This window comes from Balearica regulorum, chromosome 9, assembly GCF_011004875.1.
Source record: "Balearica regulorum gibbericeps isolate bBalReg1 chromosome 9, bBalReg1.pri, whole genome shotgun sequence".
NCBI lineage: Eukaryota > Metazoa > Chordata > Aves > Gruiformes > Gruidae > Balearica > Balearica regulorum.
In genome coordinates this window covers 2,761,961-2,787,291 of record NC_046192.1, presented here as the reverse complement: position 1 = coordinate 2,787,291, position 25,331 = coordinate 2,761,961, and the positions used below count along the sequence as shown (strand labels likewise).

The following is a 25,331-nucleotide window of genomic DNA, read 5'->3' as shown; positions in this document are numbered from 1 at the left end:
TGAGTCTTGTAACAGGAATTTCCTGTCTTAAGGTTTTACTTATAGTTTAGAGCGAGCTGAAGATTCTCAATTCTTGTGAAGCAAGCATCAGTGGGGAATATAGTGGAAATCATTAAAATTCTTTCTTTAGAGCCTTTGAAGACAACTTCTGATCTGCTGTGAGGTGGTTATTCTAAAACCATGGCCTAACAAAACAAAAATCTTAACTGATTTTTGCAGTTCAAAGTAAAGAATCATATACACTAACATATTTGCTTTTAAAGAGAGAAGAAAATAAATTCAGCTGTTATACTTGACTAGAAATCATAATTTCATCCTACTGTGGCACTGTTGGTAGAATACCAGCAAACCACATTTGTTTCAGGTTCAGAGGAAAGGTATAAGCTAGTTTTTACATCTCGCTTTATTATTTGGCCAGTGGGTAAGTGACCAGTGATGGAGTAGCTTTTTGCTCTGAATTATGAGAAGATTGAGTTTATGGATCAGCAGCACTTTGATTCATAATTTTCCAAGCAGCTATTAAACTGTAAGTCTTTTCGACCAATCACCGCGGAACTTGCTTCAAGAAGATGCAATCCTTTCCGTTAATGTACAGAAGAAACTATATGCCAGTCAATTCCTGGTGCCACTTATGGGTATTTCAGTAACAGATTGGAATTTTAAGTCCTGATTAACAAAGGAATCATAAGAGATTCAAACTGTCTTGAATTCTTTATCTGTCTTAAAAAGGGTTTAATCTTAATTATAATGATACAGAAAACCTGGATGAGTTAGTTTGCTTTTTGTTCTTTGGAGACTCCAGTCTTCTGCAGCTGGCATCAAGATAGCAAAGGTTTGTAGTTGACGTAGAAATTTGACTTACGGCTGGTGTCGTATGCAGAATTCAGCTTATTCTCTCTTCTTTCGTATGATATCTCACTGTTGAATACATTTTTTGACAATTTATAACTAAATCCATGGCTTAGATTTTAATTTATGACGTGTACATTTGGAGTGAGTTACACTTCTGTCAGATACTTTTTTTTTTTTCCCCTCTTCTTCCTGTGTGATGGGAGAGTACACTTGAGCTGTAAAGATTTTGAAACACTCTGTATGTCCTGTCAGTCTGGTCTGCTTGTAGCCACTTACAGAAGAATGTTGCATACAGGAAAGATACCAGCCTGGGTCCATTATAAGCACTTGCAAACTGTTTTGTCTAATAGCAGTGAAGGATGTTCTAACTCTCAAATTTGTTTGATACCTAATTTTCAACTCTTTTTTTTCCCTTCTGGTTTCCATGGTAGCCTGTAACAGTAGGGTTATATTTGATTTATATGCTGTATGGAAAAATCACTTTATTTAGCTCTCTTATAGTTCACTGGCTTCTTCCTTGGGATTTTTTTGAGACATAACAAATCATTCCATATACATCTTCTGTCCCACATGGAATTTTGTAGACACATCTCATAACCCTCTTTTCACCACTCTTTTTCATGTCATTCCAGTTATTTCTTTGTATTAAAAATGCATCAATTAAGGTCAAAGAGTGAAACTACATTCATATGAATATGAAACTTCTCTCCTAAGTTTCTGAGATACCTGCATTCAAATGAGGCCTTGATGTAAACAGTTTGCTGATAAGGAGCAGTGGCTGGGTTCAGCAGTTCACAAGGCGTTATCAGAGTACAGGCTCAACTGTTGGGTATAAGCTGTTTGGTCTTGAGAAAGACAGGGTGGCCTATAAAAATTGTCAGTTGGTTTAAGTTGGTATATTACTTTATTGCTCTGGTTGTCCAATACTTTGGCCGGTGATTGCATTGTAGTGCTACTTTGCATGTTGTGTATATAATGCCATCATTATTTCTTTTACCTCATTAATTGGGATGTAAAATTAAAGTTGGATTTAGTTTTGCCAGTGATTTTGTGCATGAGCAGTAGCTTAATAAACTTAACTCAGTGATTACAGAGGTTTTTAATACATTTCAGGGAGAAGAAAATAATCAGAAGTTGGGGAAGGATGGAAGAATTTTAACATATCCAAAGCGACTAAGTTAATTGATCTCGACTGTGTACTAGAGTAATATTAGTATAGTAGAGTATAATGTAATGTGTATTAGTATGGTACACTGTTTTAATTGTAAAGTATAGTTATTGTGGCATACAGTGTTAATAGTTGAGCTTACTTGCATTGGCTTTGCTCTGCTTATGGTAGGTTATGAAATCAAGAGCAACACTATGGACCAGGTTTAATACCCGAGCTGTGAAGATGTGAGACAAGTTAGAGGTAAACTGCAGGGCTTAGATTTAGACTGAACATGCGCGGATGAATGCACAGATGGATAACCCCTAGCTTTCTTTCAGGGTAATAACGCAGAATTGATCTTACTAAGTGGCTCATGTTTCCTGGTGCTCTGAAGGAAGACTAGGCAACAGGCTGCTCTTGGGAAAGGCGAGCATCTGCGCTCCTCACCTCTGGTAGTGTTTCTCTCTGCCTGCCTGTGTTGAGCAAAGCTTGCAATTCATTCTGATTAGAAACAGTGAAAGACATTGTGCTGTTTTGAAAAATGCATTTAATTAACCCTTAGGTATTTTGAGACTTTGATCTCATGGAAACAATGTAAGGTGAAAAACATTTTGAAAATGGGCAATCCTCTATGCATTTCTTATTAATTCTTATCAGACTGTAATAACAGGGGGGAAAAAACTATTGAATATCTTCGTAAAAAAAAAAAAGTTAATTACATGCATGAGATCTCGTTAATAGGGAAAATGCAAGGAGAAGGGGAAACTGGAACATCCGTAACAGTGGAATGAAGGATGAAGAGGTAAACTTGTGCCTTTAAATGTAGGAAACTATAAGGCAAAAGGAGGAAATTATGGATTCCAACAATTACAAGAAAGGAATGTGTTCTGTGAGGGCACATTTACGTAGATGAACTTAGGAAGCAGGAGGAGAGGCGGACAGGTGTACATCCCAGTGGGTTAGCTTTGCTTCAACAGCCAAAATAGTAGTATACTCATTTCATCTGATGAGTACGTTGTGGGATTGCTTTAAGTTGCTGCAGAATGATAGAGCCAGAATATACTGCTGAACAGGGCCGTAAATTAAAAACATAACTCAATTTTTTAATATTCTTATTAAGCAGTGGATGCATATTATAACAATGTGGTGTTTTTATTGCGGACTTCAAGGAAAGCTTCATGTGGGAAGGACAACAAAGCAATTACTAGACAGAGTCTATGTTGACATGGAGTTACAGCTGAGAATGTAGTTATGCCAAAAAAACCCAAAAACAGAGTACTATACAGAAAATTCGGCATTATGATTAAACTCAAATATGTGAGCATATTACAGTAAAGACATCTTGATATTAATACTTCCAGACATCTTAAACTCGTAGTGGGGGAGAGCGAGCACTGAGAAACTTTAAAAGGAAAGATTGCCTAAAGTGCTGAAAGCTGAGGGGGTGGGGGGGATTCCGAGTGGTTTGTTACAAAATATTGAGAAAACTAAATGCTCTTTACAAAATAGAACATTAGCTGTAGATTACGTTAAAATAGTTCCTTTTACCCAAGTATTGCTTTATATGTATTTTTCTACTTCAGAGATTTTTCCACCAAGCTGTAAGACACTCAACTAGAGGAATAAGGTGGCTGCTTTATTCTTTGGCTGCATAAGTAATGTTTGGCATTTGGATATCTACAAAGCATAGTATTAGTGGCATAATAATACTTGATCTATTTACAGGGCCATTTTTTAATTTGAGCAAAGCACACCATTTCAACTAATTCTGATATTAAAATTTATAAGGTATAGGATCCAAAACAGTCTGAGAGGGGATTGTAAATAAGGATTTAAGGCAGATTAAACCCCCCTTACTTTCAGTGTTCCTCTGTGGTTTTCTTCTTTCTTCTTTCCGTAGTGGCACTTGATTAATTTTTCCCCTTGAGTCCACTATCTTTGTGTTAATTAATGTGCTCAAACTCTTCATTCCCTCTTGTATTTCATCCTCTATTTATTACTATTTGTCTTTCAGCACTCATTTGAGTACTTGCTGCTTTATTGCTTATGTAAGGTTTTGTTTTTCTAGTATTACTAAGTTTACACAGATGTATCTTTTTCTACATTTTGCTCTCAAATACTCCTTAGTGAATTCTAGACATCCACTGTTGAGAAACAAGTTACATGTTTAGCTTTTTCAGTTTTCTACTCCTTTTTCCACATTCCCACTTATATTTGTCTTGTCAACACTTGTTTGATTTGTGTGTGTTCTCTTGCTTCATTTTGCATCTCCAAGTGCTGTTCCACACAGCTTAAGCTGATCTCAGAGCTGCTGTAGTATTGCTTTTTCTCCAACCTTCTCATGAGACCTGCCAGCAGTTTATCTTTTCTCAGTTGTGAGGTGTCAGTTCCCTCTTGCATTGTTTTTTACAAGCATATCCAGGCTTTTACTGATTTTGGCTCTAATGTGTGCTCTCTTGTTCTCTTACCCATGCCAAAACGTGTTGAGCAACTAACTATTCATTGTGTTAACTTCACTTTTAATGTGATGATTCCTCTTATTTTTCCATAGTAGCCAAGTTCCAATTAAAAAAAAAAAAAGGAAAAAATTTTCCTCAAGGGCTTTTTTCTATAGGCTTTCAACCATTTTTTCTTTGTAAATCCCTTGTAAATAAAGATCCTGTCCCTGCTCTGTAATAGGCTAATCCAGGCACAGAGAGTCATTGATACAAAAAGCTTTTGAGGCAGCAGATGCAGTATCTGTGCCACTCCCTGTGGGGAGGTTTTTTTTAGATAACATATTACATGTTTAAACTATAGCTGTTCTTGATTTCCTACTCCTTCTCTTTAAAATTGCTTAATGACTAGGCTTGGAGTACCTAGAAGATTTCTTAAAGTTCATGGAACGGAAACTTCCAAGTTCTTTTTGTATAATAGGTATATACTTGCAATAAGGAAAAAGCAGGACTCTAGCCTAAGCCCTCTTTCTTACCCTTTCCAACAAGGAAGGGCTAATTCAAACTTTTCCCCTTTTTCTAAGTTTAGGAGTTTTTACATATCTGAAGGAAGGTGTTACAGTCAGTGTGCATGCAGTTACAATTGTTTGTATGCTGCACTTTTATCCATGAGACTGCAAGGTAAATGCCTGGGAAATGGAGAATGTGCTGTTATGGGCCTTCTTTAAAATAGTTTACACTGTCCAGACTCTTAGAGGAACTCAGAAGTGAAAGTAAGTAGCAGTCTGTAGCATCCTAATCCATTCCTTTGTAAGACCCACCCTCTTTCTTCCTGCACTTCACTACCTGGTTCATTGGCTGTAGCAAAAGCTGCATACATCTGAGATACAATAATTTCACCTACACAACTCCTGTTCACTTCCACAACGGTGCTATTTTCTGTGGCTGATGAAGCTAGGCAGAACAGTAGACAGCCATGTAAGTTGGTGACTCATCAAAGTTTGCACACAAAGAGACAATCAAGGTTGCACAGAGCGTCTTAAGTGGCACTTCCAAATTTCTGCTTTAGTTTCTAAGCACAAAGATTATGTAATTTTTGCATGCAGTTTCTCAAATTCTTTGCGTTTCCTTCGACAAAGTAAAACCTCAATGCATGTGTTCATGTAATCAAAAAGTGGATTGGAGTGAGCTAACAAATAAGAGAAAACAGAAATTTTTTTTCCTAGCAAAGCAGGAAGGATAATTATGTGAAAAAGGAGAACTTCTCTCATCTTGCATACTATTAAATGAGGAGAGAGAAAGATAAAGGCATTGCTTTGAGCCAGCTCAGCTAATTTTTGCATTGTCTTTTTACAGATGATGCTCAGTAAATGCTTTAGTCTTTAATATACTCTAAATAAGTGATTTCATGAGAAGCAGAACTAATGAAGAGTGATTTCTAGTGTATCTGTGTTGATCAGCTGTACTGAATTACACAAAAGCTGTTGGATGTACTCATGAAGTGTCAGATGCTCTTTATGAGAGATGATGTTCTGAATGCCATCTAACTCTAAAAAAGATTTAGAAGCAGCATGTAACTTTTTGGAAAATAAATAAGCTATGTAGTCAAACACTGCTGGGGAAGAGGTTAGTGTGCTCCAGTTGTAGCTTTTCTTGAAGAAGCAGCAGCATTCACAATGTGAGTGTCGCAGAGGCTGAGAGAGATTAACAGAGATTGAGGTCATGGTTCATACTGTGCCTGAATGACCTCTTTGGCTTCTACTCAACTACCTGCTTTTGTAAAATTTATTGGAACATTTTATATCCAAGATTGGTCAGATTTGGTTTAAACAAATAATTCAGAATTTATTAAGCATCAGACTTACAGACAAGAATGCACACAAGTCTCATTTCTTTCTTTCAGATTAATAAAAACCTATAGAAACTTTTCAAGTAGATGGCGGCTTTCATTTAATGAGGGAAATCAAATGTGTTAGACATAAGTTGTTTCAAAGATGTTTCTATATCTCCAGTCTCATTTTATGAAGCACACCAGCTTTCATCAAATCAGCTGTTGAAGTTCTTCAGCTTTCTGCATTTGCAGCACTTACAAAGTGTCTATTTTAATGTTGTTTAACATGTCTGATGTTTTCCCATCAAATAAATGACATGGGAAGATACCAGTCAGTGTTTGCCTGGTGGCTCTCAGACTGATGAATGGGGAATTCTGATAAAGTGAGGATTGGCTCTGGGAAACCCAGAGCTATTTTGGTCTGTTTGGTAGTGCTGTTGCTAATAAGATTTGGCACTGTATGGATGCTGCAAATGCAGACACTCCTTTTATGCCTTAGCCTTTCCTGCCATGTACTGGAGCAGCAAACAGTTTAAGTAAAATGAAGAGGACCTGTATCTTTGAAAAGATCTCATGCAGTTAACAGTAGCTTCCTTGAGGTAAATAAAGCCAGATCAGATCAAGGGACAAGAGGCTGGCAAATGAGAAGCAGAATGTAGTGGTCCTTCAGCAGCTGCAGGGGACTCTATTTTTTGGCCTGCAGAGTTCTGTCAGATCTTTGGCAATAGCCCACAGAAAGGCCTGGCCTATTGCTTTGAGGGAAGAAGGGTGCTCTAAAGAATTCTCTTTCTATCTTTTGTTGTTGTTGTTTTGTTTTCTTTCTTATGACCTACCGTTTTTTGTGGAGTCTAGAGCCTGTCACATCACTTGAAGATGTCTAGATAATTACTTCTCTTTTTGTAATTGTTTTTAGGACTTTTTGATCTTCACATTTTTACTACTTCTGAGAAACACTGAGAAATAGGGCTAGAAATAAGAGTAACAGAGAGCTGAGGAAAGGATCAATACTTCATCGGGGAAGCAGAAAGACTGAGGGAAAGAGGGTGGACCATGGCTATATAATCCTCCGGTGATTGTCTTTTGCCTCCTAACTTCCTGGTAAGTGGAGGTACCATGTTTTATGGAGTTTTGTTTTATGTATTTGGAGAACTGTAGACATTGACTAACAAGAAATTCGTTTCTCTGATAAAAAAAATATCCTTTGGCAAAAAAAGTGTATGAAGGGGTGTTAAAGGTTGACGGTATGCCTGTGGTTCACTGCTGAACTGTCTTGTCAGTGTGAACCTGTAGGTGGGACAAGCAAAGTCATAGAAAGTGGAAGGAAGGGCAGACTTCTGAAGTGAATGTCCTTGGTGGATGGTTTCTAGGAAAGAGAGCTTGAAGTTCTTTGAAGCAGGAAACGTGGATTTCCAGAAGGCCTTCAGTAGAGTCCTCACTCTCCTGAGTGAGGAGAAGCTGAGAGAACAGAGTTGCTCAATCTCAAGAAGGCCAAAGGGAGATCTTACTGCTTTCTTCAAATAATGAGAGACTAGAGAGAAGGTGAAGCCAAACTCTTCATGCAAATCCATAATAATAGGATGACAGTTAACAAATACAAGTTGAAACGTGGGAAATTCCAGTTTGGCATAAAGGAAAACATTTTTGGCACGAGGTGGTCAAGTACTGGAGGCATAAGGGCTCAGGGAGGCCATGGGATCACTGTCCTGGGACATACTCAGAACTCACCTGGGCAGCCTGATCTAGTTGGCCCTGCTTTGGGAAGGGTTTGGACTAGCTGACACTCAGGAATCCTGCCAACTGAAATTATTCTACAATTCTAGACTTCTAAGGAAAACAAGTAGCTGTGAGTTTGTCCTTACATGGACATACATTTGATAAAAATCATAGGAAACAGAACAGGAATAAATCATCTGTTTTAAAATAATAATAATCTATTTATTACTTTCAAAATTGGTGGATTAAACGTTTTAGCTTTCCAGAAGAATGCATAATAAAGAATCTGTAGTATATGAAGCCTCTTCAAGTATGGTGGAACAGAGATCTGTTATTTTTCCTTTGAGGAATACTCAGTATTTTTAAAACTGCTCTGAGGTTTGTTGTAATTGCTGTGAAATGCTGTAGAAAGCAGAAAGAGAGTATATTGGTACATTATAAGTACAAAGTACTGGTACAAAGCCATTGTTCTTAGCTGAAAAGAGTTTTATCAGACAGATTGCATATTTTCAAGGCCTTTGCTATTATATTATCCCACACTTGATCTGTGCATTATAACAAGAGACACCTGGTACCAAGCTTCAGTTCACACAGCAGGCACTCGTAACCCCTTGATAACAACCCTAACTGCCTGGGACGAGGGCTGTGCACAATGAAGACAGGCACAGTTACGATGCCTGCGGCCTGTTATTAGCAATGGCAACAGTATTTTGATTCTGCCCTTGGCTACAAAAGTGCTTACGCAGTTATGCTCTATTGGGGTGCTCGTGTTTGGATTGTCTGGCTCTTCTCCTGTCACTGGGCACCACTGAGAAGCATCTGGCTCCGTCATCTTTGCACCCTCCCATCAGGTATTTATACGTGCAGATAAGATCCTCACCCAGGAGGGGGGAAGAGCTCAGGCCTGCACCGGGCCCCTCTTGCTGCAGAGGGAAGCTTATGTGGTGGCAAGTTAACAGCGTGGGTGATGGGTGAGTCTAGATGTGAAAACACTCTTTGATAAAAGCACTCTGAAAGAGCAGATATACCTAAATGGACTTAATTCAAATATTTACATTGCTGTATCTTACACTTAACTTTCGGCTCTACCCCCAAACTACCTATGTTTATATTTCTGGATTGAAGTAACTTCTGACAGCATGCAGCCAAAGTCTGGTTCCACATAGGCAGTGATAAGCTGTAGTTACTAACAATCTGCTCCTGGACCTTGCTGTCACTGTGAATAAATTGAAAATATAACCTCTTTGCTTGCCAGTGTTCTGAGAGGCGAAGTTAAGAATTAGAAATAAAGGACAAATTTATGTGTATGTATATTAGAAACAAAGAAAAAAATCTCTCTCTCAAACTTACATTGCACTTGCATCTTGAGCATTGAATGTAGTTCTGGCCATCCCACTTCCAAAATGACGTACAAAATTAGAGAGGAAAACCCAAGCAATGGGGAAAAGAATGGCAAATAGAGGAACAGTTATTCTCTCTTTGCAAACAAAGAATTCCAGGCTTATCAAATAAAATGATCAGGCAGCAGCTTTAAAAACTACTGCCAAATGCAAGATTCATCTAATGATGACTTGTACCTAGTGCCGATTACTGAGTACAAAAATCTGTGTGTTAGTTTTTGTTTCATCAGATCCATGAGGAATGTTTTTCTTAATAAACGTTTCCTTACAGCACATGTGCAGGAAACTACAGCAATGAGTAGTGCTCACAGAAATGAATCTTGGAACCAGTACTAAGTAAACAGGTGGAAAGTTTCAGAGGAGCATAAACCCAAGAATACGTTGGAGTTGGTTATTTCCCTCTCTCCTCAAGCGTAAGTGTCCTCCTTGATCACAGACCTCTCATTCAGCCACAGTGAATTGAGGCAATGCAGGGCAGGATGTGGCTGCTGGATGTGCAAAAGCATTAAGACATTACCAGGAACAAAGCGTTGCCTTTGGGGTAGCAAAGGCTCTTGAGCTTTTCACTCGTGTTCATGTTATTTACTGTTGTTCAAGTCTGAAGTTATCTGTCAAAAAGGTGGGTGCCTTGTGAGAATTACTACTTCGAGCCATCAAGGCACGAAAAGATCCATTTTGTGAAATCATTCAGTACAAATACTAGATTGCGAGTTTAGTGGCTTTAGGTATTAATTATTTGGCTTCTGTTAGCCAGTGGCATGAACATCAAGATGAAAAGCAGCTTAAAGTTTCCAAATGCAAATGCTGTAGAGCCGTATCAAAACAGTATTCTCTACCTTAAGCTCAGAGTAAGGAAGTTTCCTTTATCAAAATCTTAAGACTTGAACACATGAAATACACTATTTTTTATGCACTAAGTTATGTAGGCCTACTTCGTTTTCTACTAATGTTTGCTGGAGTGAGCATGCTTTTTTCTTCTGAAGAGCATTATTTGCCATTTTATCAATTCCATTACTATGAAATCCTTTGGCAGTGTTGGCTGAGCTTTAATTGTAGCCGTTCTAAATAATTCTGTCACCAGCAAACTTTGCTCCATTATCGTCCTTTCTTTCAAAGCATTTATATCTGCTATTTAGCATATTTCTATCAACACCATTGCTTAGAAAGATCTGTTGCTAGGTTCATTCCATTCTGAAAAGTAACCATTTTTGCTGGTTTTGCTTTTCTGTCTTTTAATCTGAAAACTTTCTTTATTATTGCATATCAACTTCTTTAAGAATGAAGATGTGGGAGATCATTATAGGACTTTGAAAATGTGTATGTTTTGCATAAATGTATGATTTTTAGCTGCTTATTGATGCCTTATGGAGCTCCAGTGGGTTTGTGAAGCATTATTTCAACCCTTCAGCCCACCAGTTCTGTAGTACATCACATTCCAGTCTGGCACAGTAATCAGATTTAATGGTGTGTAGTTCTTTGGGTTACTCCTAGATTCTTTATTTTTCCTTTTCTTTTTTTTTTCTTCTGACACTCAAGAAAGTTAAGCAAGTAGCAAATTCTCACACATAATTGGAGCTTAGGAATTTCATAGGATTTGGTTTCTTTACAGTAGACATTAAGTTTCTATCACTTTTTACTAAAAGAATATGTACTTTTTTTTTTTCAACAAGGGGAAATAACTGAATTGTCATTGACATAAATCATTGTTCTCTTTGTAAAAATTTCTGACAGTATTCAATGTATTTCTTCTCATACCTGTAATGAGGGAATCATTACCTTCACTGGTATCTTCTGGATCAAATAACATTTTGTTTTTTAAGAGATTAACAGTTCCAATCATACAAAACACTAGTTATATACATAAAATTATCAACTTATAAACTCATTCAGAACTTTGAACTTCTAAGTGTAGTATAGAATTGCTCACTCTAAAAATGAAGCAATTATCCTTGAATTTGAATAGCAGGAAATAGCAAAGATTTGATACTAAATTTCCACTGTTTCATGCAGTGAGCCCTGTGGTGGTTAAAACAATTAGTTAAGTCCTCCCAGCTGTACTGACATTTTTGACCACCTTTATTGATACTCCTTATAGCTATTGGCACTTCTAACATTACTGATTGTTTTAAGTCCACTTCCATTTTAGTAAGCTCAAAGGGATTATATTGAGGCTTCCATACTGGGCAATACGTCTTTCTTTAGGCTGAATTTGATTGTGAAAGGTCAGCAGAAACAGTTCAGCTAATTTTTTGAATGACATTAAGAAAAAAGTGTTTTCTTGATTACGTTTGAGTTATGTAAGCCAGAACAATAACATATTCCTGGGCTTCCATTGTATTATGGAGGAGGTAAAATTCAAAATGCTTTAGTAGTGGTCCCTTTGAATGTGCCTCTTTCTGTCTCAATTAATGACTGTATATGTTATGTGTACGTGCCACTGTTGGACACGTAATGAGCACAAAGTAGGAACTGAAGGTGGCAGTCAGGCATTGGGAGGAATGAGCATGAGGGCCATAAGAATGATGAAAGGACTGTAATGACCAAAGTTTCCTCCATTCCAAAGCCTGTATTTTGTTGCAGATTTTCTCAGCTTTAACATCACATTGCAGCAGACAAACATGTCTCTACCCTTAAGTATCTGTTTGCGATGACAAGTGACAAATTACTTTATTTGTCACTTTCTCTGCTATCTGGTAGATGTCTGTTCTATTCCTATGTTTCTCATGCTGCTTAAGACCCACAGTGAGGCCAACACAGTTGTTATTGGGACAGCAACTTAAATGAGCTCAGTCATTAGAATAATAACATTCCTAGTTCTGTGTGACCAAAATGAAGGGCAAAGCAATGATAATGGTCTTCAAAAGAGGAAGAGACTATACTGAAAAAATAGATACACAAGTCTTTGTGGGAAACATGACAAAGGTAAAAAAAAAAAGGAAGAGCTTCCTGTTCCAAAAAATGATATTCAAGACTCAAGTGCAAAATAACCTAAAGCAAAGGAGGAATAGGAATTATAGCAAGAGAACAACTTGTTTGAATCATGTGCTATGCAATGGTATGAAAATCAAAATGGAATGTGAAAAAATCAAAGAATTAAAGGTAAATATTCAAGAATTGCAGGAGCATGTTGGACAAAATCAGAGCAATGCATAAAATAACTAAAACAAAATTAAGGGTAACAAAATTAAGGTCTGGAATGTAAATTAATAAGCAGAAGGTTAATTAAAAAACTGGACTGCAGCAAGCAAATATACTTTTCCTATGTGTCCTGTGTGTCAGGTGAATGGTAAGGAGTTAGCATTGCAGGGAGGTTTCAGAGAACACATTCAATTGTATTTTGGGAACTGACAGATAGTTGGTTTTGGTTTTGTTGTAGGACTTACGTGAACCATTAGAATTCTTTTTAACAGCTGCCTGTGATCGTCTAATAAGGTTTTAATTGCATGAGGCTGTACTTTTTTTTAATTGGGATTCTTGCTGGTTCATTCAGTAAGAGTTCACCATCTAAAGCTGTTCTAAGGATGAATTAGGGCTGTGTCTTTTAGGAAGATACTGGCTTTTGAATACCGCTTCATTGACAGCAGCAGTTGGGCAATGTAGAGTCCATACAACAGGAAGAATTGGGGAATAAGTTAATAAAAGGGTCTTTTATTCCTGCATGTGCTCTAAAAGCTGAAATTCAACTAAGTATTTAGGCTAACTTCTTTCTAGAATCCTGACTTCTGGTTTCAGTAAAGTGTTCCAGTTTTCAAGCACAGAAGTCAATAGAAAGCTGGGAGCCCCGATGGGATTTAGGAGTCTCAACATCTATTTGGATGTGCTTCAGCTGTCCCAATACTGCTTCCATTTAGATTAATGATTAACGCCTATTGATTCCAATGAGGTAAGATCTACTTCAGTGTTCCTATGCAATTGTGAGCAAGCCACAAAAAATAAACTTTTTGACCGGCGTGAGTAATTTCTGGTTAGTTTCCAGCAGCTCCCTTCTGGGAGCAGTAAATGAAGTGTTACAGAAGCATACCATGACCCAAGTTGAACAGTGAGAAATAACGTGCTCTTTATGATTTGACTTCAGTCTTTGTTTATCACCTTTCATACGGAGATTTGTCACTAACCGTTCTACGACGATTAAAAACTGCACTTACGGACACTCTAAAAGTGGATTATTTCTTATGATCTAAATGGTAAGTGGGAAGAAAGGCATAGGAAGTGCACATTTAATGATACCGAGGGAAAGAAATACTGCTCATCCAGCAGTTCTGTAATCATCATCCATCCTTGAAAGATTTTTATTAAACTTGCCTTCTCTTGACAATTTCAACAGTCAAAATTACTTCCCAGTGCTCTGATCCCAACTATCAACTTTCAGCTAATGCAAGAGTATATTGCCTTTTTCAAATGACACTTTCCAGTGCAAATCTTCTAGTGTCTTCATCCTGATGTCTTTATAAATCTTTCTTCTGGTTACTGTTTTTCCAGTTTGTGTGGTTGAGAGATACTAATCAGTCACTGTGAATTTAAGGTCCCATGATTAATCCTTCTTTGCAGGAGACTGTGGGCTTATTTTATATCCATTGACTTCAGTCTTGAGCTGCAATTTTCCCACCACTTCTCCTGCAGTTTACTCAGTTTGGGCAGGTGGTCCCAAAGATAAGGGATAGAATTGGCTGTGTTGCTTCTGTGAATAAAGGTACTGGAGATTAAAACTGACTATGTAGTATCATTAGTATAATACAGTTAGTATACTACATAGTACATAATTTATTACCAACTGTCAGTAGTATAGATTTCAAGAATCCATTTACTAGTGAGTAATTTGTTTTCATTAGTAGTGTTTAAATGACTGTGGGCTATTATAGCTGGAGTACCAGTTCTGCAGTGGCCTTGTTTCTGTCATATAAGCTTCCTTTTCCTATAGAAATACCAGAATTGCCATATGCAGGAGGCCATTGGAGGGTAGTATTTCGTATGATGGTGTTCCCTGACTTCTAGTAGTGCTTAGCATCTTGTGTGTCAGAGGAGGAAAGGTAGTCATGGGACAACCTGCATCCAAAGAGTACCCTCTTTTAACTCCCAGTACTAGAGGTTGGTTGTTGCTCAAACTTGAGAGCTTACACGTCTTACAAAGTTCTTGGAGATTTTTGTTGTTAATTTTCTTTTGCAGGGTTTACTATAATAACTGGTTAGCCTTCTCACTGTAATTATATGTTTTGAAGCCACTGAGTCTGTGGTATGCGACATCTCCTGGAAATGTTATATCTTGTTTTGCACACAGTTTTTGTTGTTTTCTTAACATGTATTCATCTAATTTTGTATAGACCCTTTTAGTCTTTCTCTATCCCAGTTGAAATAATGTTGTGTCCTATGTATGGATTTTTTCTTTTCACTTCTAAAAGCCAGGTTGGGTGACACGATTAATTATTGACAAATAAAAATGATATCTGTCTTTAGCTCAAAGTTAAACTGGAATTTTGTCATTAAGGAAATATACTTACTTGACAGTGAGAAGACTTTTAGAACACAGTGGATGTGAATAAATTTGAACTGAGAACTTAGTCTTGAAGTGGAATAGGCTTCTCAATTTGTTAGTGGGCTAAGACAATTTAAATCCTCTTCACTAAATACAGAGTGAGAGCTTCACGATAGAGGTAAAACTCAGTTTAGAAAAGGATACAAGACTAGACATCAGTAAGGCAGAGACTGTAGGAATGCACTCCACCCCTTCAATTGTACTTTATAGAAAATCTGTTATATTTTAAGGATTCACTTTAAAATGGGAGAGTTTAGCTTTTCACTAATCATAAAAACAAAAAATTTGAACGGTGTTGACCATTGTAGTATTGAAATGCTGTAATGATACCATGAAATGTGTTGTGAGTAGAATCTTCCTAGCATAATTATAGACTGTTAAATCAGTTTCCCAGAAAAGGATTGTGTTTGGGTCAGGTGGGGGAGAGGTGCTGGTAGGAAAAGCAGTCAGGCCAAAGCTATTACTTACTGCCAGATAAGTAGAAATGCTCATTTTGCTTGACATGACTTCTGGTAAACTTGGTCATAAAAAGTGGAGGGAAGAATGAGAAATGACAGTGAGTTGATAATTGCTCTTCTCTTCCCTCCTCTTAATGCTTGCTGACAGTTCCTTGGCAGTGTTGAGCTCTTGTCCACCCTGGCATCTCTAGGAAATATCAAGAGTTTCGTTCATCCTGTGCACGTCCTTGCCCCATGCCCTCAAAGACCTGGACCATTGCTTGTTTGGAAGATGTGTGTAGAATCTACACCAGCCTTATGCCATCTCAGTTCTAGGCATGGAAGGTAAAAAGCCTTTCCATGATTCCAGGGAAACCGCCTGTGGAGGCTGCACGCATCCAGTATGAGCCATCACCTTCCTCTGAGCACAGTTACTGCATCTGCAAAGTTGCTGAATTAAAGAAGCAGTGCGTTAAGGAGTCACCTCCTGAAACAGATTCCTTGGGAGAAATTGTTCAAGGAGACGTTATACTTGACTGTGAAGTAACATGCAGGAGGTCATTGAAGGAGTACCAATATCTGAGCCACTGAGTAATAGTGACAACAGTATAATTGCATTCTGTGTCCTCAGGGAGAAAGGATATAGAGAACCACAACAGAATTATGCAAGAGGAGATTTGATTTGAGTGAAGTGCATTAACAAGGAATTTTAGTTATGATATTTGTACTCTTTCTGACAAAGTAATATGGTTATATCTTATGTGGAAGGTATTTAAGGTTATTAACAGAAGTCATAAATAGATAAGAATAAAATTAGAATCAGGACTATAAAAAAATAAAAAAGGTCAATAGGTTACTTATTCAATGAGGGTTATATTACCATGAGAAGAGCAAGAGATGACAGCACACAGTGAGAGAAAGAGGTATCAGTGCAGTTGAGCTGGGTTTCTAAGAATAGCTGTCCATCATTCAGTGCACTGACACATAATGTGAACCTGTTTCACTTACTCAAAACAAAACTTTCAATATTGGGAGAAACATTAAAATGTAGCTGCACTTACAGATCATTTCAAAGCTGATAAAACAGGTCTTCAACTGTCATATGGTAGTATTCTCTTGGGTTTCTTGTTTTATATTAATATATCGCATTACAAATTTAGTAATATGGAACTTACCATGCACAAACTTAAATCACCATTGTTAAAACTGAGGTTGAGAGTGTTACTCAGTGTGAAAGAGAAAACAAGTAAATATTATTTCATGAAGAAGCCAAATCAATTCAAGAAATCCGTATTTAAGTTGTATTGTAATACAGTACCCTACTAAGATAAAGAGAATTGGTGTGCTTTAACTGTGCTTGCATATTTTGAAATGTCTATGTTTCTAATGCTTGTTTTTCAAGGAATGAAATATCAGAATTAAAAATTCTCATAATATTTAGTATACTTAAATTATCTTTATTTATCCTTTGTACAGGGACTAATACTATTAGCTGTTAAGCTTCTTCTATTATGGTTTGAATTTTTTGAGCCATGCAGTGGATCATTAATCCAATTGAACTTTTTGCAAAAGCAGGGAGACTTACTCTTTGTAATGTTAATGATGTCAGGATGGATTTTGTAGCTCTCCAGTTTGCTTAATTTTTCTACGTTTCCTCCATTACCAAAAGAAGATTGTGAAGTGGCAAAAAGAAGATCGTGCAGTAGCAAAAAAAAATTTTTTTTATGTTGACTTGTGCTATATGGCTGGATATTTAGACATTGTCTAGTTGCAAAGGCAATAAAGTGTAAAAATATTTTATTCCTTTAAACTGATTGAATCAAGTAACAAGAATTTTTATTTATTCCTATTGTGTTGTTATATTTTCAATTTTGGTAGATTTGTTCAATTTACAATAAAAAGTTAATCCTGTCAACTTGGCTGTCCAGGTAAAGGGGAATGGCATAATCCGGATGAAGGAATGACATAGGTGCAATTGCTGCTTTTGATCCTGAGCTGGCTCACATCTTGACTGAGCCTTTGGGTTTGGAAAAACTTGCTGACAGTAGCACCGCATGATGCAATTGCGCTAGCTCTGGTCCGCAGGGCTCCATTCCCACAGTGCTGTGCCTAAGTCAATAAGCCGTGCTGGTCCTGAGCTAAGCAGTTTGAAAACCCCTCCTGTGTCTCCACACAGAGATCATGGTATATCGGTAATCCAGGTGACCCAACATAAAAAGTGGAGAATTACTAGTAGTGGCCATGGAACTGAAATATGGTCTTCATTTCATTTTGCACACAAAACTGAAAAAAAGTGGTAACTGCAGACATGGCATGAGTCCTACATTACTGTCACTTCTGTATCACACTTGCTTAGTTGTAAAGAGTGTAAAGATGGAAAATTTTACTAATTCCTAGTCTGACAGCAATTTACAAGATGCATGATTTTTTTTTTCCCCGCTTCTTCAAGAAAAAGTCGTGTTCAATGTGTTCCTGTTATTATTGCATTTATACTCTTTCATATGTATTATTGAGCTGTAAGTTTAGCAGAAAAACATTGATATTTTGACATAATAAAGATTGTTTGTGTTAATTTCTTTTGTCCCTTCATTACATTACAGGTACCGTAAGAATTGAAATGTTCAGGAACATGCAAAATGCAGAAATCATAAGGAAAATGACAGAAGAATTTGATGAGGTATAGTATGCAAATAGTTCTTTAAACATTATGAAATATATTATAATATATTTTGCTTTTAAAACAAAAATGCAATGAGCAAGAAACCAGTGGATAAGCAATGTCTTGGTATGAGAAATTACATTGACAAGCAAAGCAGTGATATAAACTATTGGGTGAGGAATAACGAGCTAGCAGGAGCTTTAGGAAAGAATAATAATGGAAAACCAAAAAGTAATAAAATAATTTGAAAAGGTAATTACACCCATTCATCTTAAGGAGTCAGGGTTCTGGATGCTGAAATACTCGTACTGAAAAGTTTGTGAATTACCCAGTGTGAGGGTGTAAGTGTATTATTGCACAAGAGCGTGGAGTGAGCTCGCATCTGATGATGTAAGAGAGCCTAGCCAAGTCTGACTCTGCAGGAGCTACCTTGGGTCCATGCTAGCCCTGGACTGGATCTGTGTAGGCCCTCATGTATCTTTGTATGGCTTTAGGGATATCCTTGTCTGTCTGTACCCTGGGTACTAGAGAGGTTAGTGAGACGAGGCAGTAAGAAGAACTGTAGAAAGTTTTCTCATCCCACTGAAGTTGGTGCTGGTATTCTGGATTCCGAAGTTCACTTCTTGGAACTGCCATCATACAACAAAGAACAGATTCCTGAGACAGGACTACAGGCTTTTGCAGCATTCTGCTCTGTTCGATGCATGCAAATTAATGTTTTGTTCATTTGAAATGGCAATTTAAACCAAATAGTTACGTGACATGAAAATTACCATTTTGGAACAGTGTTACAGAAAGGAATCCTCTTTCAAAAAATCGAAGCGTTTTGTTTGAAACAGGTGTATTACAGTTCAGATTGGGTATCTTCTGTCCAAATAAAAGTGTTCCTAATGGCGAATACTTTTTAGCTTTGAGATTTTTTAACCGTATTTTCTTTGTTTTTTCATATATAAAAAACTTAAATGAACACTCAGAATATTTATTTTGTTTAGTGAGGAAAACAAATGCTGAAAGATTAATTTTCTACAGGACAGCAGTGTCTTTTTCTGACCAATTCTAAAGGGAATTGCAAGGCTGCGATTCAAAAAGTTAAGCAGGAAAACTATAAATGTGAGCACTACTCTTTTTCAGGGTTTACTTCTGCAGGATTTCCATCTTGTTCATGGCCTTGAATGACAAAATGTTTAACTATGTACTTAACTATGGCCATGTGGATGCTCCTTTTGCTGTACTGAGGTATTCACTCACGGCCTTGTGTACATGTAGGATAGGGTAAATAAAATTTAGCTTATGATGACAAACAGAAGGATTGTATCAATTCATTCTACATTCTGGCTGAATTTTTACTTGTGTAATTTGAAAACAGAATTGGATATTGTCTTTGATCTAGCCCCATTGTATAAAATAGAACGGCCAAGACACTGTCCAAAAGCCAAAGAACATTGATTTTGCCCATGAGGGGATTGTCCCACAGTTGATGGAAGAAAATATTTCTCAAAAAAACCCTTTCAAAAACTGTTAAAGTTTTTTCTCAAAGGAGAAAAAGACTCTCTTCCTTATGCACAGTATGAACATACGCATAAGCAACGTATCTCGAAGAATTACAGTTACTAGTACATAAGATTTCTTTCTCCATTACCTAAAACTTTTCAGAACTTTTACAATTCTAACAAAGTTTCCATTCTGGCTTCTGCCTTAACACTTGAATGGATTTGTGAAAGAATTTGTGGGGTTTAGTATAAAAGCATGAAATTGTTATTCTTAGACCACAATCCAGTGAATATTTTGAAATCTGGAATAAACTCATACCCTGTTAGTAGTGGAAAACATTTTAGAATTTAGTGCAGTTTTCTGCTGATGTTCATATATCAGATGATCACAGCATAGTAAGTTTATAATTGTTATATGACCTGTTCCATATTATATGTTATATGACCTATGTTCACACTGCTAGTCAGAGTATTGTCAGATTGGTCTGTGCAGGATGTCATAGTCACAAAGAAGACCTGCTTTTACAAGCTTTTAGAATACGAGCAGCTTATGTTACTGTTCAGGGTGAAACACACGATGAAATAACCAAACAAAATCTATCTCAGTCTTCAGCAGATTGTAAAATTGCAATTGCGATTGGCATAGCATTAGGACACTTTTTGCCCCTCCGTTTAAGGTCCACCACTTAACAATCATTGCTGGGAGAGCTGTTACGTTATCTATTCATTAGCACAGTATGCTGCCCAGAAAATATCTTTGTTGCCATTGAAGGTGTTCAGATTTGCTGCTTGCTTTGCTTTTTCAAGATCATCTCATTGTTCTGTCAGTGTTGCAGTAATCAGTACTAATCAGTAATCAGGTACTAACTTCTGCATTTATGGCAGGGATTGAAGCATTGATATTCCTCATCAAGAGTAGTAGAGGAACACTTGTGCAGGACTTAAAGGATAGAAATAACTTTGTTCGTTGCTGCCACAAATTCAGTTTCAGACAGGGAATTCCATGGACGTCCATCTGCTACACTATCTGGGTGCTTGGCTTATGAGTACAGGCATTTTGTAGGTGAATTCCCTCATAATTTTTGTGCTAGAGTTAGCAGGTGAACAAAAATCTGTTTTGGTTTGAGTTTTTTAACCATTGGACTATGGTGTATCACATTTTTATTGGTATTCGAGAATAAAAGATCCAATGCAGTGGCTTTATTGGAAATTTATTCTTCCCATTTCAGCCAGATGAGATGTTCGTGGTGCAAGTCTTCATATGCTTTTCAAAAGGACTGTCTAGTATGTAATTGTAGGTTAAAAATACATCATACAAATGTGAGTAGTTATACACAGCACTAGAAATTCTGAGGATCTGTTCCAAAAAATTATGTACACATACCTCTAGAAAGCATATATTATGTCCTCAAGGTCACATGCAGAGTTCCCACAGGTACTGTGCAGGCAGGAACTTAGGCTGGAGATTATTTGTGAAAATAAGATGTAAGCAGGAAGAAGAAAAGGAGTCTGGAGTGTTCGTGTGGACTTACTGCTAGAAAAACATTCAGGAGAAAGCTTTAGCATTTTAATTTCAGTCCTAAATTTAAACAAATATGAGACTAATGCAGGGCTTGTATTTACATGGCAAGACACTGTACCTTGCTGTAATTCACTGGCAAGAGCATTAGGCATAAACAGACAACGCTTTGAAACACGCAGCATACCTGACAATACTACTACGTATTTTACACTGTTTATCTGGGTTTCTACTACATAATGCTTTGGTCTGATTTACAAAAGTTCTGAGGACTCACAGCACCAACTGAATGTGCTAGGAGATGTCTTTATGTCAGGAGCTTTACAACCCTCTGAATGGGTTTTTAAACCAAAGCTCCTATTTCCCTCAAATTGGACATTCAAAGTTAGAAGTAAAAATATTGCTCATTAGGATAATGTCATTCAGGATTGCAGTGGATGAGACACTAAGGTCATTGCGTGCCTTATAATTTTGTCTTTTGCTAACATTTGAGCACTTGTCTTTGCAATTTTAATCTTTATTTTAGTATGATTGACGTGTGTGATTGGTTAAATTTGATAGATAGGGTTTTTCACTGCAGGGGAATATAATTTATGAAGTTTAGATAAAAGTTTATTTGATTACAGCTCCTCTATGCTTATGTTACTGACTTTACATGGTTCAGTCTGGGGGATAAGAGAAGTCCTGAGAGAACAGAAGTGCTTATTCTTCACAAAATCACAGAATAAATATGTACAAATGGATTTAACTTTGATACTACTGACTCCTTACCTTGGGGGAGAGATTCAGGATGGAGCATTATTCATGTTTTGGATAATCTGGAATTGGTTTACAAATCAGGTGATCAGGGAGATTGTATTTAGTCTTTTTCACTGAAGGGGAAAAAAACACTTCCTAGTTTGGGAGGGGCAGCCTCACTGAAATGCAATATTGAAGTGAGAATAGTAAAAGCAAACTTGGAGAGGAGTTAAACTTAAATGAACTGAGTGTTCACATGCCTACTCCAGTCTTGCAATAATCTTTGGAAGATGGGCTGTATGAAACTGTAGTAAAATTTCTATTACTTCTATCAGAAGGCAAGTTTTACCACTAGAAAAAGGGTAAATTTATAAGATCAAAAAAGGGCAGTATTTACTTTCTGATAAGATCTCAATTGTAAACTTGAGTAAGTTTATGGGGAGGGGCAGCCAGTTGATTAGAATATTAATACAGAGTTGAAGTGAGGATGGAGAGTGACACAAGCCTTCAATCACACAAGCCTTTCTTTAATACTTAAATACTTAAATATTTAAATACCTTAAAATACTTTGAAGTACTCCTTTCTTGTCCTTTCCCCCCACTTCCTAACCCAGGACACAAAGAAAAGAAGTGAATCTTGATGCATATTTTGGACTATGCAGAGCTAGTATTGCAAGTCTAGAACAGCTATAATGAAGACTTTGTAAAAGTGGTTTCATGCCTACAAGCTTCTTTGTTTACTGAAGAATAATGTGTTGTTTTATTTGTTAATTCTCTGTTGGCTTGAAGGAAGAAAGTAGTGTTTAGCTTAGAAACTTAGACCATGGTGACTACAACAACATTAAAATAAGTTAAATGCGGAGACTTTTAATACTTAATGTTTTCATTTTCTTGTTCTTCAGGACAGCGGTGATTATCCACTTACCATGCCTGGGCCACAGTGGAAGAAGTTTCGATCCAACTTCTGTGAATTCATTGGAGTGCTCATTCGACAGTGTCAGTATAGCATCATTTATGATGAATACATGATGGACACGGTGATCTCTCTTCTGACTGGTTTGTCAGATTCCCAGGTCCGGGCTTTCAGGCACACCAGTACATTAGCTGGTAAGTAAGCTAGCACAGAGAAGAATTTTTTCAAAGAAGTTGCTGCTCTTTAGCCACTTTGAGAATTACTCCTAATTTTGATTGAGGTGGAATTTGACCAGCACTGAGAATTCTGGAAAGCGTGATCAAATACAAGTACCATATATGGTACAACTATAATTAAAATACCCTTTTTTGTTTGAAAAGAATATGCTGAGGCACTTGGTCTCAGAGATTCCTGTCATAGCCAGGGGCCTCCAGTGAATCCTGTGAATCAAAAGTGGCGTGCTTATATCTTGCGTTTTATTATTAGTTGTTCATTTGTTGTATAGAATGTCTTCATAATTTTTTATGTTAGAGTACAAATTTATTCTAAATAAATGTTAAGAAAATTGTATTATCAAAGAACTTCAGTCTACCGAAAAATAAAATCTGTGCCTTCACTCTTGAGAAGCATTAGGTTTGGGAGCGCTAGGCCATAGCTGTAGGTCTCGCTGTCTTCTACCTCCAGCCACGCTGCACCTTTCAACACAGCTGCCTGCACCTAAGGAAAGCACTAGGTATGTCATTAGATAGAAACAGAGTTTTCTAGAGTGTATTTTGTCAGACCTATACAAGATGTCTCCCCTAAGATGGATGAATTGCTCTCTAGGAGTAACTTTTTTTCTCCAATTACAAAGCAATACTAGGGTGGCTGGCGTGGACGTGGGTGTCTAAAGCTGGTTATGTCAGGTGATACCTTTCTACTCATCTTGTGCTGAAATATTGGAAGATTCTTCTCCCTAGATTGTTTATAGATCATGCCAAATATTTGAAGCCTTCATAGGAGACATTTGTCATAATCTGACTATTTCTACTGCCAATTTTTGTTACTGATTTAATCTTGCCACAATCAGCCTCTTACAATTTTGTTCAGGTTTCCAAGTGTAATACCCAGTGTCCAACATATTCAATCAGAATTTGTTTAAAAATTAATCTCTTGCTGTGAATCCAAGTAAGAGGCAGATTTCCAATGATACTGAAAAACCATTCCAGATTTGATTGGAGTTTGATTTTAAAACTGAAGGCCAAAACCTTCAACTCACAGTGACTGAATTCTTTTGGAAACCTATCCTCTTGCATTCTTCACCTTACTCAGAAACAGGATGGTAAAAACATGAATTATGCAGGCATAAGTTTCCAGGTTTAGAGTTTACATCTACAAATTCAGTATTCAAAAGTGAATGCTGTTTGAGCTGCAGATAACCTGCTGGAAATCTGCCTGTTAATTAAGCTGAGAGGGAAACTGTGTTCCTTTCCAGCTGATACTATCTTCAACTCCAGGTGATTTTGATTTGCTCTTTGCTTAGATTGTGGTTGATTGTTTCACAGGAGAGAGATTACGGAATGAGGTATGCACTCTGGTTTCTTACATTGATTGGTTCATCCTTGTGTGGGATAAATGTTTGGAAAGTGTGAGAGGCTTGATTGAAAAGAAGGAAACAGCACCATACATTAGAGACCTTACGCAAGACCTGTGTTATGTGGAAGAAACAGTTGCCATCATTTGGAATGGATTATGTAGCTAGAAACTTCAAGGAAGGATAAGCAACTGCTAAGGCCAAGTTTCATCACAACTAGCTTCAGTTATTTAAGCCACTGCTGGCCTCTTGCATTAGATACACACGTATTAGCACTTACATTAGGAATAGGAGGTGCTGAAGATCAGCATTTTCCAGTGATAACACATGCCATTTATTTGTTTGTTTTAACAAGCTTGAGAGCTTTCTTTTGATTCTGCAAATTTCCTCCAAGCTAGTTTTTGCACATTTAATTATGTTGCTATCCTGCAGAACAGAGGTCAGTGTGATGCTGTGGAGCTCAGTCTTGATAAAGTTTGTGAAAATCTACTTTTAGAATTTCATTTATTCTTGAAGGAGTGTTTTTGAGGTCTTTGCTTTCAGTTTTTCTCTGTGCTAGGCAATTTGAATGAGAAATGATTCACTGTAGCAAGAAACTAAAGGCAGTAAGTACACATGGGTGCTTCTAGAGTTGCCTGCTTTGAGCAATAGCAAGATAAAAAAGAGTTACCATATGAGTCACTTCTTCATTTGTATAGTTGCTTTTCTACCTTGAAGATAATGTTGTATATTTAGCCAGAGAGGATGTGATAGTTTGTTACATTATTTTGCTGGTTTTTAAGTATTGTAAAATGTGATATGCCGTGTAACCACACAGAACATGGGAAAGAACCTATTAATGTTTTTGTAAAAATAAATTAATACAGAAAAATAGACATGAACCATATTATATCCAGCATGTGTGAAAATGCTATAAAAGGGTGTATAAAGTTCTAATTGCATTTTTATACAACTATACATTTGACTTCAGAACAATGTCAGAGTTACTTTCAGAGAAACTGTGCTGTGGCCCCTCGCAAACTGAGTAATCCTCAGAAGCTATTGGTTAAGAGTTACCCTTAGTATGGAGGCATCTATAACCGTACTTTTCA

The 25,331-nt window shown here is 37.1% G+C and overlaps 1 protein-coding gene across 3 annotated transcripts in view; it reads left to right on the top strand.

The window, feature by feature from the left end:
* The window catches only part of STAG1 (STAG1 cohesin complex component), a 195,052-nt gene that overhangs the window by 87,718 nt on the left and 82,003 nt on the right, over positions 1 to 25,331 (top strand). For all 3 annotated transcript variants that reach the window (XM_075760799.1, XM_075760801.1, XM_075760800.1), the window contains exons 6-7: positions 17,949 to 18,025; positions 22,657 to 22,861. In XM_075760799.1, coding sequence (XP_075616914.1) covers positions 17,949 to 18,025; positions 22,657 to 22,861 — 282 coding nt within the window. The remainder of the gene's footprint in view (positions 1 to 17,948; positions 18,026 to 22,656; positions 22,862 to 25,331) is intronic.